This window comes from Buteo buteo, chromosome 14 (assembly GCF_964188355.1).
Source record: "Buteo buteo chromosome 14, bButBut1.hap1.1, whole genome shotgun sequence".
Classification (NCBI taxonomy): Eukaryota; Metazoa; Chordata; class Aves; order Accipitriformes; family Accipitridae; genus Buteo; species Buteo buteo.
In genome coordinates, this window is record NC_134184.1 from 4,656,646 (window position 1) to 4,676,707 (window position 20,062).

The 20,062-nt window shown below is 45.0% G+C and overlaps 1 protein-coding gene across 4 annotated transcripts in view; it reads right to left on the reverse strand.

The window, feature by feature from the left end:
• CLYBL (citramalyl-CoA lyase) overlaps positions 1-19,781 on the reverse strand; it is a 175,235-nt gene extending 155,454 nt beyond the window's left edge. For 3 of the 4 annotated variants that reach the window (XM_075045918.1, XM_075045917.1, XM_075045921.1), the window contains exons 1-2: positions 19,701-19,771; positions 18,378-18,458 (exon numbers count right to left, since the gene is read on the reverse strand). In XM_075045918.1, the coding sequence (XP_074902019.1) occupies positions 18,378-18,458; positions 19,701-19,765 (146 nt within the window). In that variant the 5' untranslated portion in view covers positions 19,766-19,771. Of the gene's footprint in view, positions 1-18,377; positions 18,459-19,700 lie in introns of all 4 variants that reach the window. The other variant, XM_075045922.1, reaches the window with a different exon arrangement.
• Between the last annotated feature and the right edge of the window lie 281 nt (positions 19,782-20,062).

Sequence of the window (20,062 nt, forward strand, 5' to 3'; positions counted from 1 at the left end):
TTCCTCCTCAAAGAAGAAGAAGAAAAAAATCCCATTGACTTCAGAGCAAGCAAATGGATCACTAACGATGAGATGACTGTAATGAAGATTCAAATGATACACTCTTGCCAGGTATTGTGCTTCTTTCTAGAATTATGCTAATTAAATACTTAATAAAATGCCTTTCACTTAATTAACGCATTCACTCATATTCCTCATTTAACAGTAGCTCTTAAAAACAACTAGATATTAAATTCATGGTCCCAAGCACCCGATTCAGCCGTCGGGTTGCATTGTGCTGAGCCACGCAGTCGCTAACAGCCTCACGCTCGCCGTACGAGCGGCGAGAGAGTTGTGTTGTCCTTAGCTTTTCAGGGGGTTTTTTTTTGGTCATATGTACTCTTTGTGGTGTGGCAGATAACCACATTTTTCTTACTTACCAGCCTTTAACTGGGCTTTGAAACCCAAGGGGGGGAATCCCAGATGGCCTGAAGCCAAGGGGAAATTTTGCAACTGCCTTCAGCCAGCCTGCGATTTCATTTCCCTCGAAGGCTTTTTGCTTCAGCCTACGTAGCTTTTTTAGCAGCACCAGACACTGTTCACAACCACCAGACCGCCGCGAAAGACAATACGGCGAAAACGGCGTTACAGATTTGCTCGACCGGGCTGCAATCTGAACCGGTGCGACTTTTATCTGTCCTGGCGCTGGTTTTGTAAAGGTCAGCTCGATGCTTTTGCAAAGCTGCACCTGGGAACGTTTGCCATCGGTGGGAGAGACCGCTGAGCCAGACTTTCACAGCCACAGCCCCTTCCAGCACGCCATGGTCTTGGGCTGGTGGCAAATAAACGCTGCGAACGGTACGGCGTAAAAGGGGAAAACTTGACTTTGCGTCGCGTTGACGCGCGTGCGCGCGCAGCCCGCTCGGAAAATGGACAGACTGAGTAGCATCTGTGCTGGGGGGAGATATGGAACAACTAAGTAATTGCTGTTTTTACTAAGTAAAGCAGAAAATTACAGCATATCAACAGCCAAGCGTGTTTGTTGCCTGGGAAGAACCATTTGTGTTCCGGTTTGGGCTTTTTTACTCATTTGAAGTCTGTGCCTCAAAGCACATTAAAAGCATTTTAATTATTATTATGAGTTTATGTCTTTGTATAAAGTCTATAAATAATATAACGGGGGGAGGGAGGGAAGACAGCAAAATAAATAAATCCAAGCAAACTTTCTGTATTTTTAACAGTGAAATCTGGAGGAAGACACAGCTCTAAATTAACACCTTAGAAAATGTATAATTCTTTTCAGAGAGCACGTATTAAAAATCTGTCTTGGTTTATCAGAAAAGTGTGTGGCTATATGTATGTTTTCTTAGCTACATTCAACTCTCTTCAAAAAGACATCCTCCAGAATAGCACTCTTTAGGGACAATGTTTCAGGGTTGACAAGAACATTAAACCATATTATAATTATCTCTTCAATGAAAACACGGCTTTGTAGTGGAAGCAATGCACAGTTCTCAAGGCGAGTGTTATTAGGCTGTATGTGTTTTCTTGGAAGGAGATTCATGGAAAGAAAAAAGCTTTATAATTTACTGCAAGGAAAAAAATACAGAGTACATGTCATGCATAGCAAAAGGGATTTTACAAAGAAGGCACTAAGTTGAGTGCCTCACTTATCTTCAAGAATGCTTCTACATAATAAGTGTGGGGATCAGTTTAACACAAGCTACAATATAGATATAACACATGCATACAATTCTCTGTGACCATTCATATAGATAACTGCAAAAAAATTGTCTGTAAAGTAAGGTAAATATAAAGCAATTGCCTCCGATCCCATAAATGGGTTCTGCCTCATTCTTTGAGAGGTCACCGCTGAACAGCACACATTCTTACTGCAGTTCAGATAATAAAACCTGTTATTCTTAACATGAATACAAACATTTTCTAACTTGTCTTCCACATTCGAAATACAGTTTTCTCAAATTAATCTGACAATTAGAAAACCTCAGTCCTGGAACGGTGAGCAACATTACAAACTGCACCAAGAAGATTCTAACACATTCTTAAATGACTGTATTTAACATGCATGTGTGTACACATACTATCCACGCATACACATTTGGATTTATTTATTCAGGGTTGTTTTTTTTTAAAAAAAGAATACTACGGATTTTAAATACTTCTGCAAATCCCTGCATTATTTCAAAACAGGAATTTTCTTGTTTGCGAAAATAAGGTTGCAACTTTGTTTTCTTTAGTATGCCGGCAAACTGATAGATATAAATTCCTTAAAATGGAATGAACTAGAGGAAAGAAACAAATGATGTTAACCAACAGTTTACGTACACCCTGAACACGGCAAACACTGACAATATTATGAAAACCATGTGCACAACATGCTAATGGAGAATTGTAAAGCTGTGGCAATTCAGTTGTGCGCATGCAAGTCAGGCACACACAGGCGTAAGCACGAAAGACAACAGCCTCACTAAACAGCTACCAAAAATATACCCAATTGGCCTAATACTAGACACAACAGCTTGAGAATTCTTAGGAAAAAAGAAGTCAGAAACTCACCAAATCTTGGTTTTAAAAGCATGCTAGGTATCCAGAGAGAGCGCATTCTGAACAGTCAATTACTTTCACATTTTGTCCCAGGACTTTAAAAGTTAAAGGCATAGTTCTGCCAATTGTGAGATGCCCCATCCAGCACAGACCACCCACAACTACTGATTTTCCATCTGGTGAACAAAACAGACATCTCCCTAATTATTTTTAAAAAGGTTTTTTTTCCTAACATACTTCCTTTATTTGTCTGTGACCTGGAACTTAATGGAAAACCTGGTAGATGCCAACCTCATTTCTTGTAATGAAGCATCTTATTTTCCCTACTTTAAGCATGCTTATTTAAAGGCTGTTTAATAGAAAGTTATTACCTAAGCCGATCTTTGATAGGACCTAAATTACTAAATAGTTTGGAATTAGAACAACTTTATAACGAACCCTAAACGTTCTAGTTAAATACTAACCGTTAAAAGTTCTTCCCTTAAACTAGTATATTAAAACAGAAAGCAATGAGGTTTACAGTCTCGTATGCTGGGTTCCCATATTGCCAGTGTCAAAATTTATGCCTTTTTTCAGCAATATGGTTGCCATTGCCAGCACCACGCTTATAAATGCCAACTGTAATTAAAATCTGGCACATTATACAAGCATTAAACATGCTTAAAGATTTTTTTAAAAAAATCTTTATTTTAAAATACTCCTTGCAGCGTATGCAGGTTTAAAAAAAAGTTATTTTTCTGCCAGTTTTAGAAACATCACAGAAAAAAAAAGGTCCAAGTTGTCCTGAAAATCGGTCTGGAAAAAAACATATATACCATGCTAATCTTTCACGGTGGATGCACGTGAGGGAGAGATGGCAAAACCTGGATTTTTACTTGAAAAGGACTACAAAGAAATAGCATATTTAAAAATCTTGACCCCCAGGGCAGACACACAGGGCAGGTAACCTGCAGCCTTTACCTCAGCATCCTTTACACCGGCTGCGACAGTTCCGTAAACACAGAAAACCTCATCGCTCTCGCGGTGAACGCCCCAGCAGGGTCGCGGACCCCAGAGCCCGGCGAGGGAGACGGCAGATCAGGCGGAGAGGAATGGAAGCTGGGGTGCACCTGTAGCCTGTTCATGTCAATAATTTCGGTGAGGCAAACGCTATCATCCAGTTTTTCATCCGTTGTGCGCCCCTTGTTGCTACATACCCATGCCTCTGGCAGCGAGCTGGGCGGCCGGTTAAGAATATCCTCTTCCAGGCTCGTCAATGAGAGAAGTGATTAGCAGGAGGCTCCCAGAGGCTTAGGACGTATAGACAAAACACAGAGGGCTACCTTGGGAAATAACAGTGGGGAAAAGGGTGAGCTGGGGGAAAAGGCCATTATATCCAGCAAAGTTTCCAGCCATAACTTCCTTTTCTGCTTACTAATAGGCTGCTTCTAAGTTACACAGCTGGCTTACGGACCTGCTGAAGACGAGGAACCCATGTTCATGAGAGGTTAAAACCTCGAGGTCGAGCCAAGCTCTCCGCAGCGGGTGCGCTAACAGGACAGCGCGGGCGCACCCCGAGATTTGCTTCTTGGTCTGGCACCAGCGCACCCAGCGCTTGCCCCTATTGCCCTGGTCGTTCATCCCGGCTAGGAGGTAAGGAAGATCCAGCCAGCTGTGCTGTCAAGTAAGCTATTGGAGAAGGACCATCTCTCGGAGACTCAGCACCATTCGCGGACTCCGCTTGTGGGGGAACAGATATAAAATCGGGCAGCCTAACCATCGCCAAATGGAGCTTTTAAATAGCCAGCAACAGGAATTCGTGTTTTTTCAAAGCAATTCGATGAAAGATTATGGATTAGCGTTCACAGGAACGGCTTCTGATGCGACCAGCAGATGGAGAGGAACCACGATGGTGGCTGTCTCAAAGTTTGAGACGCCAAGGACCATCGGCGGCAGGACTCGGTGCCTTTGTAGCAAAGGCGTGATGACCGAGACACTCTCCATCCTTTCCTCCGTATCTCATTCTGCTGGTGCCCGAAGCAACGTTTTTCTCGTGATCCTACCAGCAGAAGAGGTAATTAAATTTCATTGTGGGGTGTCCCATATACCAAATGTTTACGGACAGGACTGAAAATTTTATTCTCCCATTTTCTTGACATCACATTCTTGGCTGAACTTCTGGATCTGTATGTCACGTTTGCACTTATGTTTATGTTCACTCATAGGTACCTCAGTTATCGATGACTTTCAGCAGGATGAAATCTTTTAAGCCACCTATTTTAAAATAACAAGTTAAACTACCAAGCGGGAAACCTTGAGTTAAATAATTAATTTGAATCTTGTTTTCCCATTTAAACGTTTTAGTTATTTTCTTGGAGAAAGGTTAATTCTCAGTTTGTAACCACTAAAGTATGTTGCTTTGCAACTAAATATAGCTTTTACACTAAATTTGGCACTTCTTACTGCTAGCCAGAAGGACAGAGTAGCTCCGCTGATATATATTTAAGCTTTTCTATAACTCATTATAAATTTTTTCAGATTAACTTTACTGTTTTTGTTATTAAATCATGTATGGCATAATTCTTATTTACTAACTGATCCCTTTGTGTTTACTTATGATTTAAGTTTCTTTGGATGGAAACTGGAATGCAACTTAAAATGTAGTGATGCAGTTTATCAGTTGCATAGCACTGTCTCAAAGAGGCTAGACTTCTAATGAAAATAGTGATTTGATTTAAAGATTGATCTATTAAAATAACTCGGTATTAGCTAGAATTAGCACCAATCTAGTATTTGGTCATAATATCCTTCAATACTGTAGTATTAGCAAATCTAATCCTCTCATAATTAGCTTTTATTCACAGATTCGTAGAGAAGAACAAGCTTTCCTGCTTCTTTCAACTCCCAATTGGTCAAGTTTGAATAAATTAGTCATTAAACTGAGCTAATTGAATACATTGAAGAAAATATTCTCTTGGTACTTGCAGAAGAGACTACTGATCTCAAAAGCCAACTCAGTACTTCAAACACTTTGGGTTTCCAGAGTTTAGGCAGTGACTTTCATCAGTTGAATGGTCTGACCCACAACCTGGAAGCATTGCTTCTGCTTTGTTTGTTATTTTTTATGGTTTAAGCAGATTACAGTAACTTTAGGCCTTGGCATAATTTTAATAGATGTAGTTTTAAGAAGAAATACACTCAGCAGAAATTTTGAAAACCGTTTTTGTTAGTTATTTCTTGATCACTAAGTTTTTACCATCTCATTGACTCAGGGTTCAGCTCTTTGCTTATCATTCAGTTGCAGAATTTTATTTTTTTTTTAATGGAGGAACATGTCAGCATTACCATTACTAGCAGCAGAAAGCAGCAAGACCTACATCTCAAATATTTTCTATAAGAACGCCAGAAAATAAATATTTTTATCAGTTGTAGAACACGCTGAAAGTGGTCTGAAAAAGAAACTGGAAGTGTCTAAAGTGTTAAAAGTCTCCAGTGTCTTTCTCCTCTAAACTACCTCCCTTCATGGTTGTGGAGCGAAGACATCCTGCAGCCATCCCTCTCCACACAGCAGACCCCATGAATCAGGGAGGGGGTGAATATTTCAGTCTCTGAAGTCAAGGCCTCCAAACATCTTTGAGGTCTACAGTACCACAAAGGCCCAAACTCTTGCTGGTTTCCCCCAACAAGTTTACATTTGGTTCAAAACCATTTAATTTTTCCACTACCGTAACAAATATGTGATTTTATACAGTCACAGATTACAGTAACAAACCTAAACTATCATGTCTTCATTTTTCTTTTTAGATTCTGCCATTTGGTGGTTGTGTTTTAAGGTTAATAGATCATTTTCCAGGCAAAAGTGTCAAAGAAGCTGATAAAAAACACCCCCATAGCTCCCTGAAGAAATGCAGCCCTTTGATAGCATATTCATTTTCTGGTTTCTCTTGTTCAGGAACTTTGGTGCTGAGTTCCTGTGGGACAACAACCTGCTAATAGCATGTCTCTTAGATGACGATACTGATCTTAAAGACAAGGTTGACTTAACTGAACTCTGTATCATTTCAGATATATTCAAAGGAAATCTACCTTGACTGCATAAAGACAACAGTGGACTTCAATTTTGGTTTAGAAATTAAAAATCTGGAAATGCCAAGTCGACTTTCTCACTCTGAGAATGCCTTTGTGCAAGCACTGGGTTTTCTTTTCTTTTTTTTTTTTTTTCCTTTTTAAAAAATTTATTTCTAGTGTATAAGACAGATTTTTTATCCATTCCAAATGTTTCGAGTTACTGAATCTGGACAAGATTTTCCCTACCAGAATGAAAAAAGTTAGGACATGCCACCCTACTTTCTGGTAAGTAATTTTCATTTCTTTCTAGCATTCCTCTGAGTACAGATGACATGGAGCAGGGCAGAAGCTTTGAGCTTGAGAATGCTCATGTGGGAAGGAAGGAGAACTGCTCAGGCTGTATTTGTCAGAGAAGGTAGAGTATGTGGGTGGAAAGGAGCCCCTTTGATTTTTTTTTTTTTTTGCCTTAGAAAGCTCTATAGCATCAAAAGCTCCAGCACTAGGGTTTTGTACCTTCAGACAGAAGTGATGCAATGCAACCAAACTTCTAGGGAGCTGAAGAGTTTATGTGGACCCAGCCTTGCTGGGAAGAAAGAAACTTTTCCTCCTAAAATGAGGCTCCTCCTCCTTAGGTAGCAAAAGGGGGAAAAAGACCAATTCCAACTTGTAACCTCTCTGTAGAGCACCATAGCCTTCACCCTAAGATGGGCACCGTTTAGCACCCCTGTGCTTCATGTGCTGCGGAAGTATGGAAGTAACTGGTGTCAACTGGTGAGCAGATAGCACACAAGTCAAATTTTCACCCACTCTGAAAGATGTGGATGTACTTAAGGCATGACAAAAGTAAAGAAACACATGGCAAGAGAGGGACTCTCAGACTAAAAGAGTACCATGGGCAAGAAAACACAGTTAACCAACAGCAAAAACAAGGGGAGGGGAAAACAAACCCAGAAGAGCAGACACCAACATCTGCAGCAACCCAGTGAAAGGGATGGAGATTTTTGGCATCAGTCTGCCTTTTGCAGAGCAGTGATTGGCTCCACCAAAATTCGGCTGATTGGCTTCCATATGACGTGTGAATTGTACCCTGCACAACATCCCTGCTGGGCTGACAGGTATATAAAATCGTATGAAAGAGGTTAAGAGGAGAAAAGTTTAGAAAGAGGTGACTATCCCCCAGAAGATGAGATTTGATGATTTAATACCATTAACTTTCAGAACCTCGTTCAAAAAATCACTACAGAAGATTGCTGCAAAGACAAAACTGCAATCCAAGAGAAGGACCAACTTAAGAGGAAACCCCAGAATTACACTTTCTGGAAGGTGTGATACCTGAACGGGTCAGGCTAAACTAGGTACAGTGTTCTGCCTTCCTCTCGATATAACCTTTCCTGCAACGGGCCACCACAGGAGGTTATCCTCTAGCAGCAGAAACACCAGAGTCACGATGTGTAAGAAAACAAAGCCTCTCATTAAAAATGTCGTTGTATATTTTCATTATTTATGGGTACTACGAGACACCTATCTCAAGAAGTAAGTCAAAGTACGGCACAGAAGGAACGCGTGCTTTTGGAAAATCACGTACTCCCTCTTCTGCCCTGAGCCTCCGGTGAAGCACTGGAAAAGCTCTGCCGCGTGGGTCTCGGGCATAGCTAGTATGTCAGGCAGAGAAAGCGCCATCCAACGCTGACTTGCTTAATACCACGTCATGGCTCTTTTCCTGTGAATTAAGCTAAGAATAAGATTTACTTCATGTTCTGAAATCTGGCTGGAGGAGAGAGGGACTCCAGAGCAGCAGTCCATGCTCACGGCTCCCTGTTTCATTTGATTGTGGCAGGTAAGTAGCAACTGCAATTTTTTTATTATTCAACAGATGTTTGCTGGTTACGGTGAAACCACCAGAAAGGTCAAAAACCTGAATGTGCTTACAGAATTAAGCTGCCTTCTCGTGCACATGATTATTATTCATCTGCTCTAGGTTGAGAGAAGGCTATAAGGAAAAAATCTTGAATTTCCAATGTCACTGAAGCAGCTGTGGCACAAGCAGAAAACCTCAGGCTGCAGCGGGGGTGCCCATCTGCAACCTTTTACAAGCCCTAAAAACTCACACTGTACATAAAGTTTTCAAAAACTGAAGATGAATTACATGTCTTGCTTTGCACAATGACCGTTTGAATTATATTCTACTTCTACTACTACTTTAAAGCTCTTTTTGTAAGGTTACTGTTCTCACAACACAGCACACCAAGAATGATTAAAATCTGAACAAATCCTGTTATTTTCCATAATTTAGCTATTTATCTAAACCCATTGTGTTCCTCAGGAGAAATGGCAACATGTTAGTTCCCGCCTGCCCAAGTGAAATAGAAACACTATGTATTATGTTACATTATATCATAAACTTTGGTAACCAGTGTCTCCCTTTAGGAAAAACCACACGTGTTGCCCTCTGCCTTTAACAGGAACACATGGGATCCAACTGGCTGCCGTTAAATTTCAGGTTTTAAAACGCACAAACAAACACACAGTAGAAGTTAAATTATGCACTGCTGGTAAATTTGCTGTGTGTACTGCAGGAGGATGGTCTGAAACAACAGTGTTAACGGTTCAACATTTAAACAAAAAATAAACAACAACAAGAAAAAAGACGAAATGGGGGCATCATTTTGAGATTGTATTTTCTATCTGCTGCATCTCATTTCTCCTTGTTTAACTATCGGTCCATATGAAGAACATTGCAACCAGCCAAGAATTTAAGCGAGTCACATCAGTGAGATAAATTTTGGGACACAAACCAACAGGAGCCTTTTCTGTACGTTGCAAGCAGTAAAGCTGCTGCGGGGCGAGGCAGGAGCAGGCAGCAAAGCGAGGGGGTGCGAAGGGAACTGGCCATTAACTTATCAATTCCAGGCCTTGGCTTTCTAATTGACAACCTCAGGGCTACTTTCATCACTTGTCGACTTCAAACCCACACTCAATTTTTCCTTTAGATAATGATGCAACTATAACATAACGGTGTTTCTGACATATTGCAGCGTGTAGCAGTAGGAAGATTTCCTCAGTAGCTTAGTTTAACAGGAAAGGGAAGAAAACCCAACTGTTAAATAGTTTTCACATCTATCAACTTCTCAAAGAAACAGTCAGTAAGAAAACAGATTTTATACTTCTAGTATGCTGAAGTCACCATTTGGTACTGACCCGACCCAAAGCACCTTCAGTGCTTTAGTATTGCTACAGATTTAACAAGAAAAATAAGTGAATGTTTAATGCAATAAGCCCGCAAAGCACGCATTCATACACAAAGCCTAAATAAATGAACCCACAAAAACTAGAAATGCACTACAAATTAGAGAAATTACATGAAAAATACCACAAAAAATGGCATTAAAAATATACTGACGACATGCCATCTAGAGATTGTATGTCCTTCACAAAGAAAATACAGAAGTAACACGAATGCTGCCATGGGCACAGCCCTACAGGCAGCTGGGAAACCCTGACTCCCATCCTCCCGCGGAAATCCGAGTGGTTGCTGAAAGCAGCCAGACCGTTTGCGAAGAGTAAGGTACTCAGGTATGTTTATCACATTTTGACCATAAAGAAAAATAAATAAATAAATTTTGTCCAGTAACAGCATGTCCACAGGCAACAAAGCACCTGGCTCTAACATAAACAGTCACATAACTGCCTTTTAATAGTGGATATAAAGGTTTGAGTCCTGCAGTCGACTCTGCAAAGGCCCTGGGGTCATACTAAATTCAGTGCAGTATTTGGGGCCCCGAGCACGTCAATCCAGGCAACGAAAGCAGCGTCAGAAAATGGAATAATACCAATACGCTTCTGAAAGTGCAGCCGCTTCTCTGGCTCCTATGCGATCGATGTACAGAGGGACAGTACCTGCCATATAGCCGGCTGCTGCTGAAATCGGTGTGCATAAACACTCAGGTATTGAACTAATACAGATTGATAAAGCAAAGACGCCGCAGGCTGACTTGATGCGCACTCAGCTCTTGCCTTCGCTGGAATTTAGGCTCCGATGGTGCAAACTGGCCTCAAGTAGCTTCAGTCACGGGATGTTAATGAGACCACGAATAGTTGGCTTACGTTGGCTGGACCAGAAGGGTTCAGCCCCAGCCATTTAAGATTACAGATACAGATGCCTCGTTTCCAGGTAGCAATTGCTACGTTTTGGTCATAAACTTAAAAACGATTGCTCCAGCTCTCATTTGAGCAGTAACAGGGGAGCACGTAAGGAAAGCAGCGCCTGCGCCGAGAATGAACGCTGGACTCGACGTTTCCTTGGGCTGCCACTCCGGTGCCTTTCAGGCTTTCTAGGTCCATAAAGCTGCAGCGTATTCTGTATTTATGCCTGTTTAGAGCCATAACCATCAGTTTTATGAAGACTGGGCGTGCTGGCACATCACCCACTTTGTTGAAGACCTCTCCTGAAGCGCTGTGCGCGCTGCTACTCCTTCTCAAGCAGCAGGGAGGCGAGAGCTCTCCCTACAAAATGCCTGGCCCACATAATGGGCAAAGGTCACCGGTTGCATAATATTATTAAAAAGTCAGGAGAAACTTATTTTATAGCCAAATTAGCAGCTCAGCAAAACAGTGGGCTATAGCAGGAAAGATAATAAGCCGAACAGCTGGGCACTACAACTGATAAGGATTTTACTGGGATCATTGCCTGGAATGCTTTGGGGGTTTTTCGGACAAAAGAGATACCAACACAAGAAGTGTGAAAACCCAGGCTATTACATTAACTATGAGAGGCAGGTGTTTTTCCATTTTTTTAAACCCAATCCCCACCACCTTTGCGATTTTGCCACTCCAAGGCTGCAACCAGCAGTACAAACCGGTTCCCTTTCAGGGTTTGGAGTGCGGGTTTTACAAGCCTGTTTTGCCTTCCTGCAGGCACTTTGAGCTTATAAATGGCACCTTTCAGTGTCCTGAATTATGAAGGGCAGCTAGTCCTGAATTCTCCTGTCGCTTAATGATCTCACATAAAATGAGGTCCACAAAACTTTTATTACCGCTGCAGTTCAAATTCACAGGTGAAGAACCACCAGGGAAAGGATGCGGACATGTCTCTTGCTTTTGCTCTCCTAATTTTCCAGGTGCAAGAAAGTTTCCCACTTGGGCTTGAACAATTAGTTAACTCTCAAAGCGAAGCCTGATCTAAGTAAAAAGACTGCAGTATGTTACCCCAATAAGCACTGGGAAAATCCAAGGGGAAACCACTTGAGAGCAACACACGCTAACATCAAAATTAGGTTAAAAGAAATCAGGTAAAAAAAGCCCAACCTATCTAAGCATGTATTTATTGTCTTTTGTTTTCCACCTAATTTTATTGACTTATATCACTAAGTATATAGGACACTCAAGAATTATACATGATATTTAACTAAAACATGAATTGGTTCCTCCCCTATTCTGGTAATAACATCTGACATTTGGAAAACATACTGTACCTCAGCATTCCGAACAAAAATTCAAAAGAAAGTCTTCCCCAAAAAATAAAGGATTTTGTTTGTTACAAATTACTTCTGCATTTATATAAAGATTTAACGATTCATGGCATGCCAAATACAGTGCTAATGAGCTTTGGGTTGTGTTTTTCATTTTTGTTTGAATTTTTTTTTCTGCTAAAAACAATTACTAGAGACCATTCAAATGCCACTGCGTAAACCAGGAAACCTAGTAAAACTGTAGGTAAAATTGGCATTTTGTTTCAAGCGTGGCTCAGGAGTCCAATTCGCTTGTTGGCGAGCTGCATATTTCAAATAGCACTTGCATCTCCTCCAAAAAGGAAGCCGGGTAAGATGCTTTCAAAAAACACATTTACAACATTCATTAATGAAAAAACAAAAATTAAAAGAGCACAACCTTGACATTTAATTCCTGCCTTCCAAGGATGAAGCATCTTAGCCTTTCTGCTTTCTTCTCTACTTTCCAGTGAAAGGTAGATAAATTAGCAGAAACATAAGCTCTTCATTCTCAGTACCTCTTTAGAGGATACACATGCCCATAGGAGCTTAAAAACCTTCCTAGGGAGCATTATTAATCTTGCTTCTAATGGCGCAGAATTTTTAAAGCCTGTTAAAACACTGTCTAGTCATAGCAGTGCAAGTCTTGCTTTTTCATGACCTGGTTTCAAGAAACAAACAAAAAAAATCAGTGAAAATTATGCCCAATTATCTTTCATGGTTCAGTTATGCAGATCACCACCCACCTCAACTACTAACTAGATACCAAATATCATCCTCCTACAACAAACCTTGCCATCTACCACACAGAATCACAGAATGGATTGGGTTGGAAAGGACCTTTAAAGATCATCTAATCCACCCCCCTGCAATAAAGCAGGGACATCTTCAACTAGATCAACTACATCACATGTTGATGCTTCAGTCTAATGGAAGTCCTACCTTGACTCTGCTTTGTCCAGCCCCTCCACCTCTGCCTCTGGGCCTAAGAATACTTTCAGAAACCTAAAAATAATTCAAACTGCCTTTTGCACAGGGTGTAGCACTCCCGCCTGGCTACAGCCGAGCTGCTGCCCGTTTACACCACTGTAAGTCAAGTCACCATCAATCCCTTGGGCTTTAGTTTTCCCAGTAACACGTGCGATACTCCAAAGGCTTTCAGATGACTTTTTAACTGAAAACATCCAGGATGTTGGGGGGTTTAACAAATCATCATATTGCCCAGCAGTTGATAAGACTAAAGTTGATTAATGTTGCCAGGAAATAGAAATATGTCTGCAATGAGCTAGTCTTGTTATGCCCATATTCAATATTTCCCCTCCCTTCTTTGAAGAGCATTTCACCAACTTAAAAAAAAACCCAAAAACATAAAAACAAACACCCCCCCCAACAGACTGAGCAAATGAAAGATATTCACACTAACTAACCCTGCTCCCCAGTTCAGCCCCCTCCCCCCAAATCCCACTGACGATATCGAGAGTGGGGAATCAAACCCCTTTATTACTGAGTCCGCAGCAGATAAAGCGGCAATTGTGGTTATACAGTATTGGAAGTGTAGCTACAACATAGCGTGACAGCTTGTTAGTGTTGAAAATATATAAGCTCTTTGTAATTGTGCCTTTGGAATGCCATCTGTCTTGAATTAACGTCCACCTGGGATCATGTTTCGATGACCAATATGGACAGATTACTGGAACTTTAAAACCTCGCTTTCTTTGTAATTGACATTTAAACTGTTTGAAGTTTCTCATTAAGTCCTTTTTTACAAATTAGGTGCAGATGTATAAAGCTAAATGTACAGTACTAAGGGAAATTAGGTCACCTGAAAGCTCAATAATAAAATGTATCAACTGTTTAAGTGCAATGAGTACATTAAAATTTAGAGATCAACTTTATGCCCCAAATTCTTCAAAGTTTCATCATTTCCCTTTCATCGCTGCAGAGCCCCTCATGCCAACCATTTTTAATTAAAATGGCAGAGAAGAAAGCAGGTTTGGTCACTCAGCCAGCGACAACTGGTCAACCCCGGCCCACAAAGGGCTGGAGAAGACAAGGCAGGCAGCCACAGCGATGCCCGTTTCACAGGGACCAGCAAATCCTATTTACACCAATGATGCTAGGAGATTTAAAGGGCACAGGGAGACCTGAGAGGTAAATATAGCGCCAACGAGAAAATAAGGGAAAAATTATGCAGGGGACTTATTCAACACCCGGGAGCTCAGTAACCACGCGGTTGACCTCCAGACCCACTCGCAGTCGAAGTTCTGCAGACCTGCTGTGCTCCACGGCCTCGTGGGATGGGAGAGGGAAACGTGAAAAGGGCAGCGGCTGGAGAAACACCTCTATGCACAGCCCGGCTGACAAAATAAGGGCGGATCGAGTATTTCCCCTTTCCAAACAAGGAGGCTCAGAGCTCAGGGCGGCATGAGAAAGGGGTCCGGGAGAGACCACCACCAGGAGCCCACCTGATGTGCAGAGGACGGGAGCAAATACCACACTGGGGTTCATCAGCAGAAACCCTACGAAACTCTTAGCATCAAGGGGCTTTTACCTGCCAGGATGACTCTTAAGAGCAGAGACTTCAAGCGCAGCAGCCCGATCTCCCCAAAAGGCATGAAACCCCCCGAGACCCCACTCACTCAGCCTTTACGAGTAGCCAAGACATACTGCACAAGCGTGTGAAGGCTCGACGCTGGAAGGCACCGAGCATCCCCCAAGGGAACAAGCACCCTCCTTCCCCGTGCGGGGCCACGGAGCAGGGACGGCGTTGGGCCTCCAGACGGCATCCCGCGGTTGGCGGCCTTTCAACTCGACGGGCTCAAGCAGGTTTGGTGGAAGGTCCGTTAACCCCCTCTGCCCAGGGCAAGCTCTCCCGGGATAAATTAGGACACCGCCTACATAAAATGCACAACTGCAAATCCTTTTGGCACCGCAGCTAGCATGTCGGTTCTTGAAACGACGCCAGGAGGCCTACCCTGGCTCCCTGCTCATGAGCATGGAGGGGCGATGGAAGAAGAGGTCTGCTCTTAAAAGCTGGTAAACAAGACAAACGCACTGTCAACCAGATCTTTTTCTCCCGTGCTTAGACTACATTATCTCCTCTTAAGCAGACTGTCTTCAGTACTGCTACTTATTACGATGATTTTAAAAAGCTTTTCTGCTCATATCCCCTTATAACCCTATTCTGGTAAGTTACTGAAACTCTTTTTGCGAAAGAAGCGTAAACTTTCAGCTGGATACATTTCTGCTGCTTCCAATAAACAGCCAAGCAACTTTGCTGTGAAACTGGCCACGCATCTGTTTGCAAGGTGAACAGCAGGTCTCAACCGGTACCAGAACAGGACGGCAGGGCATTCTGGTTTCCTTATGCATGGTCTCTTTCTCCATGCTCATACACATCTTCAGTTCAAAGAGGAATTTGGAGAAAAATTATGTGTAATTTTAAAAGAAAGAAAAATTAAACCAGCCGTATGCAAGCAAATTGCAATACCTGGGATAGAACAAAACCTGACCAATATAATACAGCAAGGTAACAAAGTTTTCCGGGAGGGGATAGGCCAATTAATTTGTGAAGGGGAACGAGACAGAGGCATAACTCATTTGCCAAACAACACAGACTTCTAAGGAAAGTGTATTTGTACCCAATTCTGTTGTGCTTACACATTTGATGAATACCGGCTTTCATTTGGCTAACTGGTCCGCAAAGGCAGGTACAGGACCAGGCAGGACTGTCTGGAACTGCGTTAGCTTTAAGCAGACTAGTTGGGGTGCCAGCAGCGATTAGCTGGACACGCTCAGCTTTGCACCCTGCTTCTCATTAGCATTAATTAGCCGCATCATACCTCTGCTGCTGCCAGGATGAGAACTGGCTCAGGCAGTAGTTCTGCAGTCCTTAATGCCGAGTATAGAGTTGCCAGAGCGCACAACGGGGAGCTTATGTCGGCCCTGCGTCTTTCTGCCAAGGGCAGAGGAGAGCGGAGACCCGGTTCAGCAGAAAGCTGGAGCAGCGTGGACAGGTAATACCTCCTTTGGCATAAGACCTCCCAATGTAACTTTAACCTGCCAAAAACGTTTGAGTGAATTTGAAACACCGGAGCTAAGGCTCAGCTTTGTAACGCGTTTCGCCTGACCTAGCAGCGACGGCTGACGAAAGGTCCCATCCTGCACAGTCCTCACGCGTGGCCCGGTGACGGTGGTTGCAAGGTAAACTGAGGCTCCACCGGGTCCATCCCCAGAGAGAGGATCGCAACGCCAGGGACTTGATTAGTGGTGTTTGAGGTGTCCCCTCCCTTCCCACTATCAGGTTCTCACCTCGCCCACAACACAACATTAGTTTAGGTGAACCAAAGTGACCTTGTAGGATAGCAGATTCTGCAGATACGGCTCAACAGTTCTGCCAGATAAAGTGTTTTTATCACTAGAAAGTCACACTTTCAAATAAATTTCACCCCGAGGCCATAATCTCGAAAGACACACTTAAAAATGTGTAAAACATAAAATGAGTGATTTTTTTGATAGAGGTTCAGCAAAGAAATCCCTCACAGACTTAACACTTTATTGATATTCTTGGTTACAGCTCTACACATGCCGAGCAGAATCAGCTACTGCTAAGGACCACGATTCATGTCTTTCCATTTAAAGGTTGCAACAAAGAATAAAACTATTTCACAACTAACAAAGGGGAACGCTTTAATTTGCTAGAACAATTTCAGCTCCCATTGCATTAGCACCCTCCAGTGTCCAATCCATGAAAAACAACATCATCACTAATTCGCCAAGTAGACACAAACTTGGAGTGTGAAACCCAGGACAGAGCAGTGTTGAGTTCCTGGGAGGGAAGATGGCAATCGGAGACGAGAGGAGAAACTCCCAATGCTAGAAATTTTAGACGACATAGGCGCAGTCCCTGAACGAGATCTGATGTGGGGTTATTACTCTTCTCAGGCTCCTTTATTCCTAGCAGGCGTGCTGGTGTCTGCACCTTCGGCACAACACGCTTTACGTACCCACACGGTATATTCCACAATCTGCAGTGCTCCACTGAGATCTGAGCTTAACGATGCCACTTTTGATTGATTATAGTATGGGCACATGGGTATAGATCTGCCTGGAATATGCCATGTAAATAAAAACATGTAAAAAACTCTCTCATACACAGGAAGCAGATGTGCACTTGGCTAGCTGAGGGCAAACAGGTGATTGTGCTTACACGCGCAATGTTCTTCTCTTACAGCGTAATCATCAAGCAAAGAGAGAACCCTTCGCAAAGATCTGTCAGCAAAAAAGTTTTTATAGTCAATGCTTTACTGCAACATTGTCTTCAAAAGCACATTTGAAGCTCTTGACAACAACAACAACAACAGAAAGAACATGTGCATTTGTTATTAAAAAACAGCTGGAAGGAGTTTTTGGGAACTTTTTCCAAGACAAGAATCTTTCACTGGCAGGGAAAACCCAAAAGGCTTTGGAATGTTCTAAGTTAGCAAAACCAGCTCTGGGCACCGTAGGTTTCGCCTGCCTGCTAATGACACAAATACTCTGTCCGCATTCTCACGGCAGCACTGCACAGGGGCTTCACAAGGGCAGCAACATCCATGTGAAGAGAGGATGGCGGCAGCTGGAGAGGCAGCCGCACCGCGTCGGAGGTACCTGCTGTAATTAGGGTCCCAGCCCGACAGCGTGGCAACGAGTGCTGTGGGACCCAGGCACCAGGGTCCGGACCCAGCAGCACCTGCCAACTCCCGCTATGTACATCCATGCATCTTCTCCAGAAACAGGCTGTAAAAAGCAAGCTGAAGGAGATAGGCTGGGAAAATGACCCTGGGTGCTATGCACGACAGTGTTACCGTGGGCAAGAAAGACTGACGTGGATTTTATGGGCTCTTCACACTGCCTATAGCACAGCACAAAGCAGTCCGGCTGTCCCTTAGGTTCCCCAAGAACAGCAGCATCAATAGTGCGTGTTCATGGTAACATTGCATGTTACAGTGATTACAGACTGCTTACTGTCAGTCAACTATAAAATACTTACAGCACCACGGTGTCAGCAGAGACTGCAAGAGTTTAAATATTAAAATGAATTAACGCTTGATTGCCTGCCTAATATCAGTACTAAAAAATCTGCTCTCCCTCTTGAAGTGCTGTTGAAAAACCCCCGAAAATCAGCGCAGACCCAACAATCGATCACTCTGCAGGTGGAAAGCTGGGCATCAAAACCACGAGAACCTCCAGGAGAAAGGTGCGGTGGAGCCCTCATCTTACATAGCATATGTCACTCGGAGCCCGATTCTGCAAACTGACCTGCACGGAGATCGACTATTTACAGCGGAGCTTTTCCTCGCATCCCACCTGAAGTCCATGCCCTGACAGCTATTCAGCCACCTGCGGGAAAGTGCCTGATCTCGGTCTCTTTACAAGTGGACGTACCTCGCCTACCCAACCTCCCGGGTCCAGCCACCGTCATGGTGGGGGCACAGGGACACGCCACCCCTCCGGCCCCCCAAGGCCAGGACGAGGGACGCCGACGGCCCCGCTGCTGCCCACCCCACGACCTACACTCAGCTCCATCGACGGCGGACTACCAATGGAAGAGGCAACACGGTGTTCTCTTAAAAAGAGGAAAGCCCACGGTGCGGAGCCAGCCCCTCGCGTCCCCCCGCCATTTCCCGCTGCAGGAGACGGGGCACGGGGGCCGTGAGGAGCCCGCTAGGTCGGAGGCTCAGCTCAGGAGTGGGAGAAGACCCGGGTCGCTCCCTGTCAGCAGAGCGGACAGCTGGGAAAGGGCCATTTTGTGGGCAAGGGGGAGGAAGGAAGGGGGAGGAAGGAAGGGGGAAGGGGGAAGGGGGAAGGGGGAAGGGGGAAGGGGGAAGGGGAAAGGGAAGGGGAAAGGGAAGGGGAAAGGGAAGGGGAAAGGGGAAAGGGAAGGGGAAAGGGAAGGGGGAAGGGAAGGGGGAAGGGAAGGGGGAAGGGAAGGGGGAAGGGAAGGGGGAAGGGAAGGGGGAAGGGAAGGGGGAAGGGAAGGGGGAAGGGAAGGGGGAAGGGAAGGGGGAAGGGAAGGGGGAAGGGAAGGGGGAAGGGAAGGGGGAAGGGAAGGGGGAAGGGGAAAGGGAAGGGGGAAGGGGAAAGGGAAGGGGGAAGGGGGAAGGGGAAAGGGGGAAGGGGGAAGGGGAAAGGGAAGGGGAAAGGGAAAGGGAAAGGGAAGGGGGAAGGGGGAAGGGGGAAGGGGGAAGGGGGAAGGGAGAAGGGGGAAGGGAGAAGGGGGAAGGGAAGGGAGAAGGGGGAAGGGAAGGGGGAAGGGGAAAGGGGGAAGGGGAAGGGAAGGGGGAAAGGAAGGGGGAAAGGAAGAGGAAGGGAAGGCCGGGGCTCGCCCGCGAGAGGTTCACCCCGGCCCTGCCCGGCCCCCGCAGCCAGCTCCGCCACGACACGGCAGCCCCGTCCCCGCCTGAGGGGGGGTCCCGCCACCCCCCTCCCCCCGCCGTCCCGGGACGCCGCGGCCGGGTGGGGGTTGGGGGGGGGAGGGGCTGCCCCCCCCGAGCGCGGTTTCCCGCGGGGAGGGGGGAGGGGGCGGCGCCGGGGGGTCCGCCGAGTCCCGCCCTCGGCGCGCGGGGCGCTCGCGTCACTCACAGTCTCCGCCTCCCCAGGCGCAGCCCAGCCCGCCACACGACGCGCGCCGCCGCCGCCGCCATCATTCTCACCGCCTCGGCCCTCCCCGCCCTCCCCCGCCACCCATTGGCTGAGGCTCGGCGGCGTCCCCCGCGGCGCTGATTGGTGGGGAGGGGGAAGGAGGCGTTCCCCGCGCCACGCCTGCCACTTGCCGGAGCTCGGGCGGCGGGGCGGGGCGGGGGCGGAGCCTGGCGTCCTCCCGACCGTTAGGCGGGGCGCCGTGACCGGGCCCGGCCGTGAGGCGATGCCGGCGGCTGCCCCGGGTCGGGCCGCCTCGGCGGCTCCGGGAGGCGGTTCCCTTCTTCCCTTCGCTCTTCCAGGGC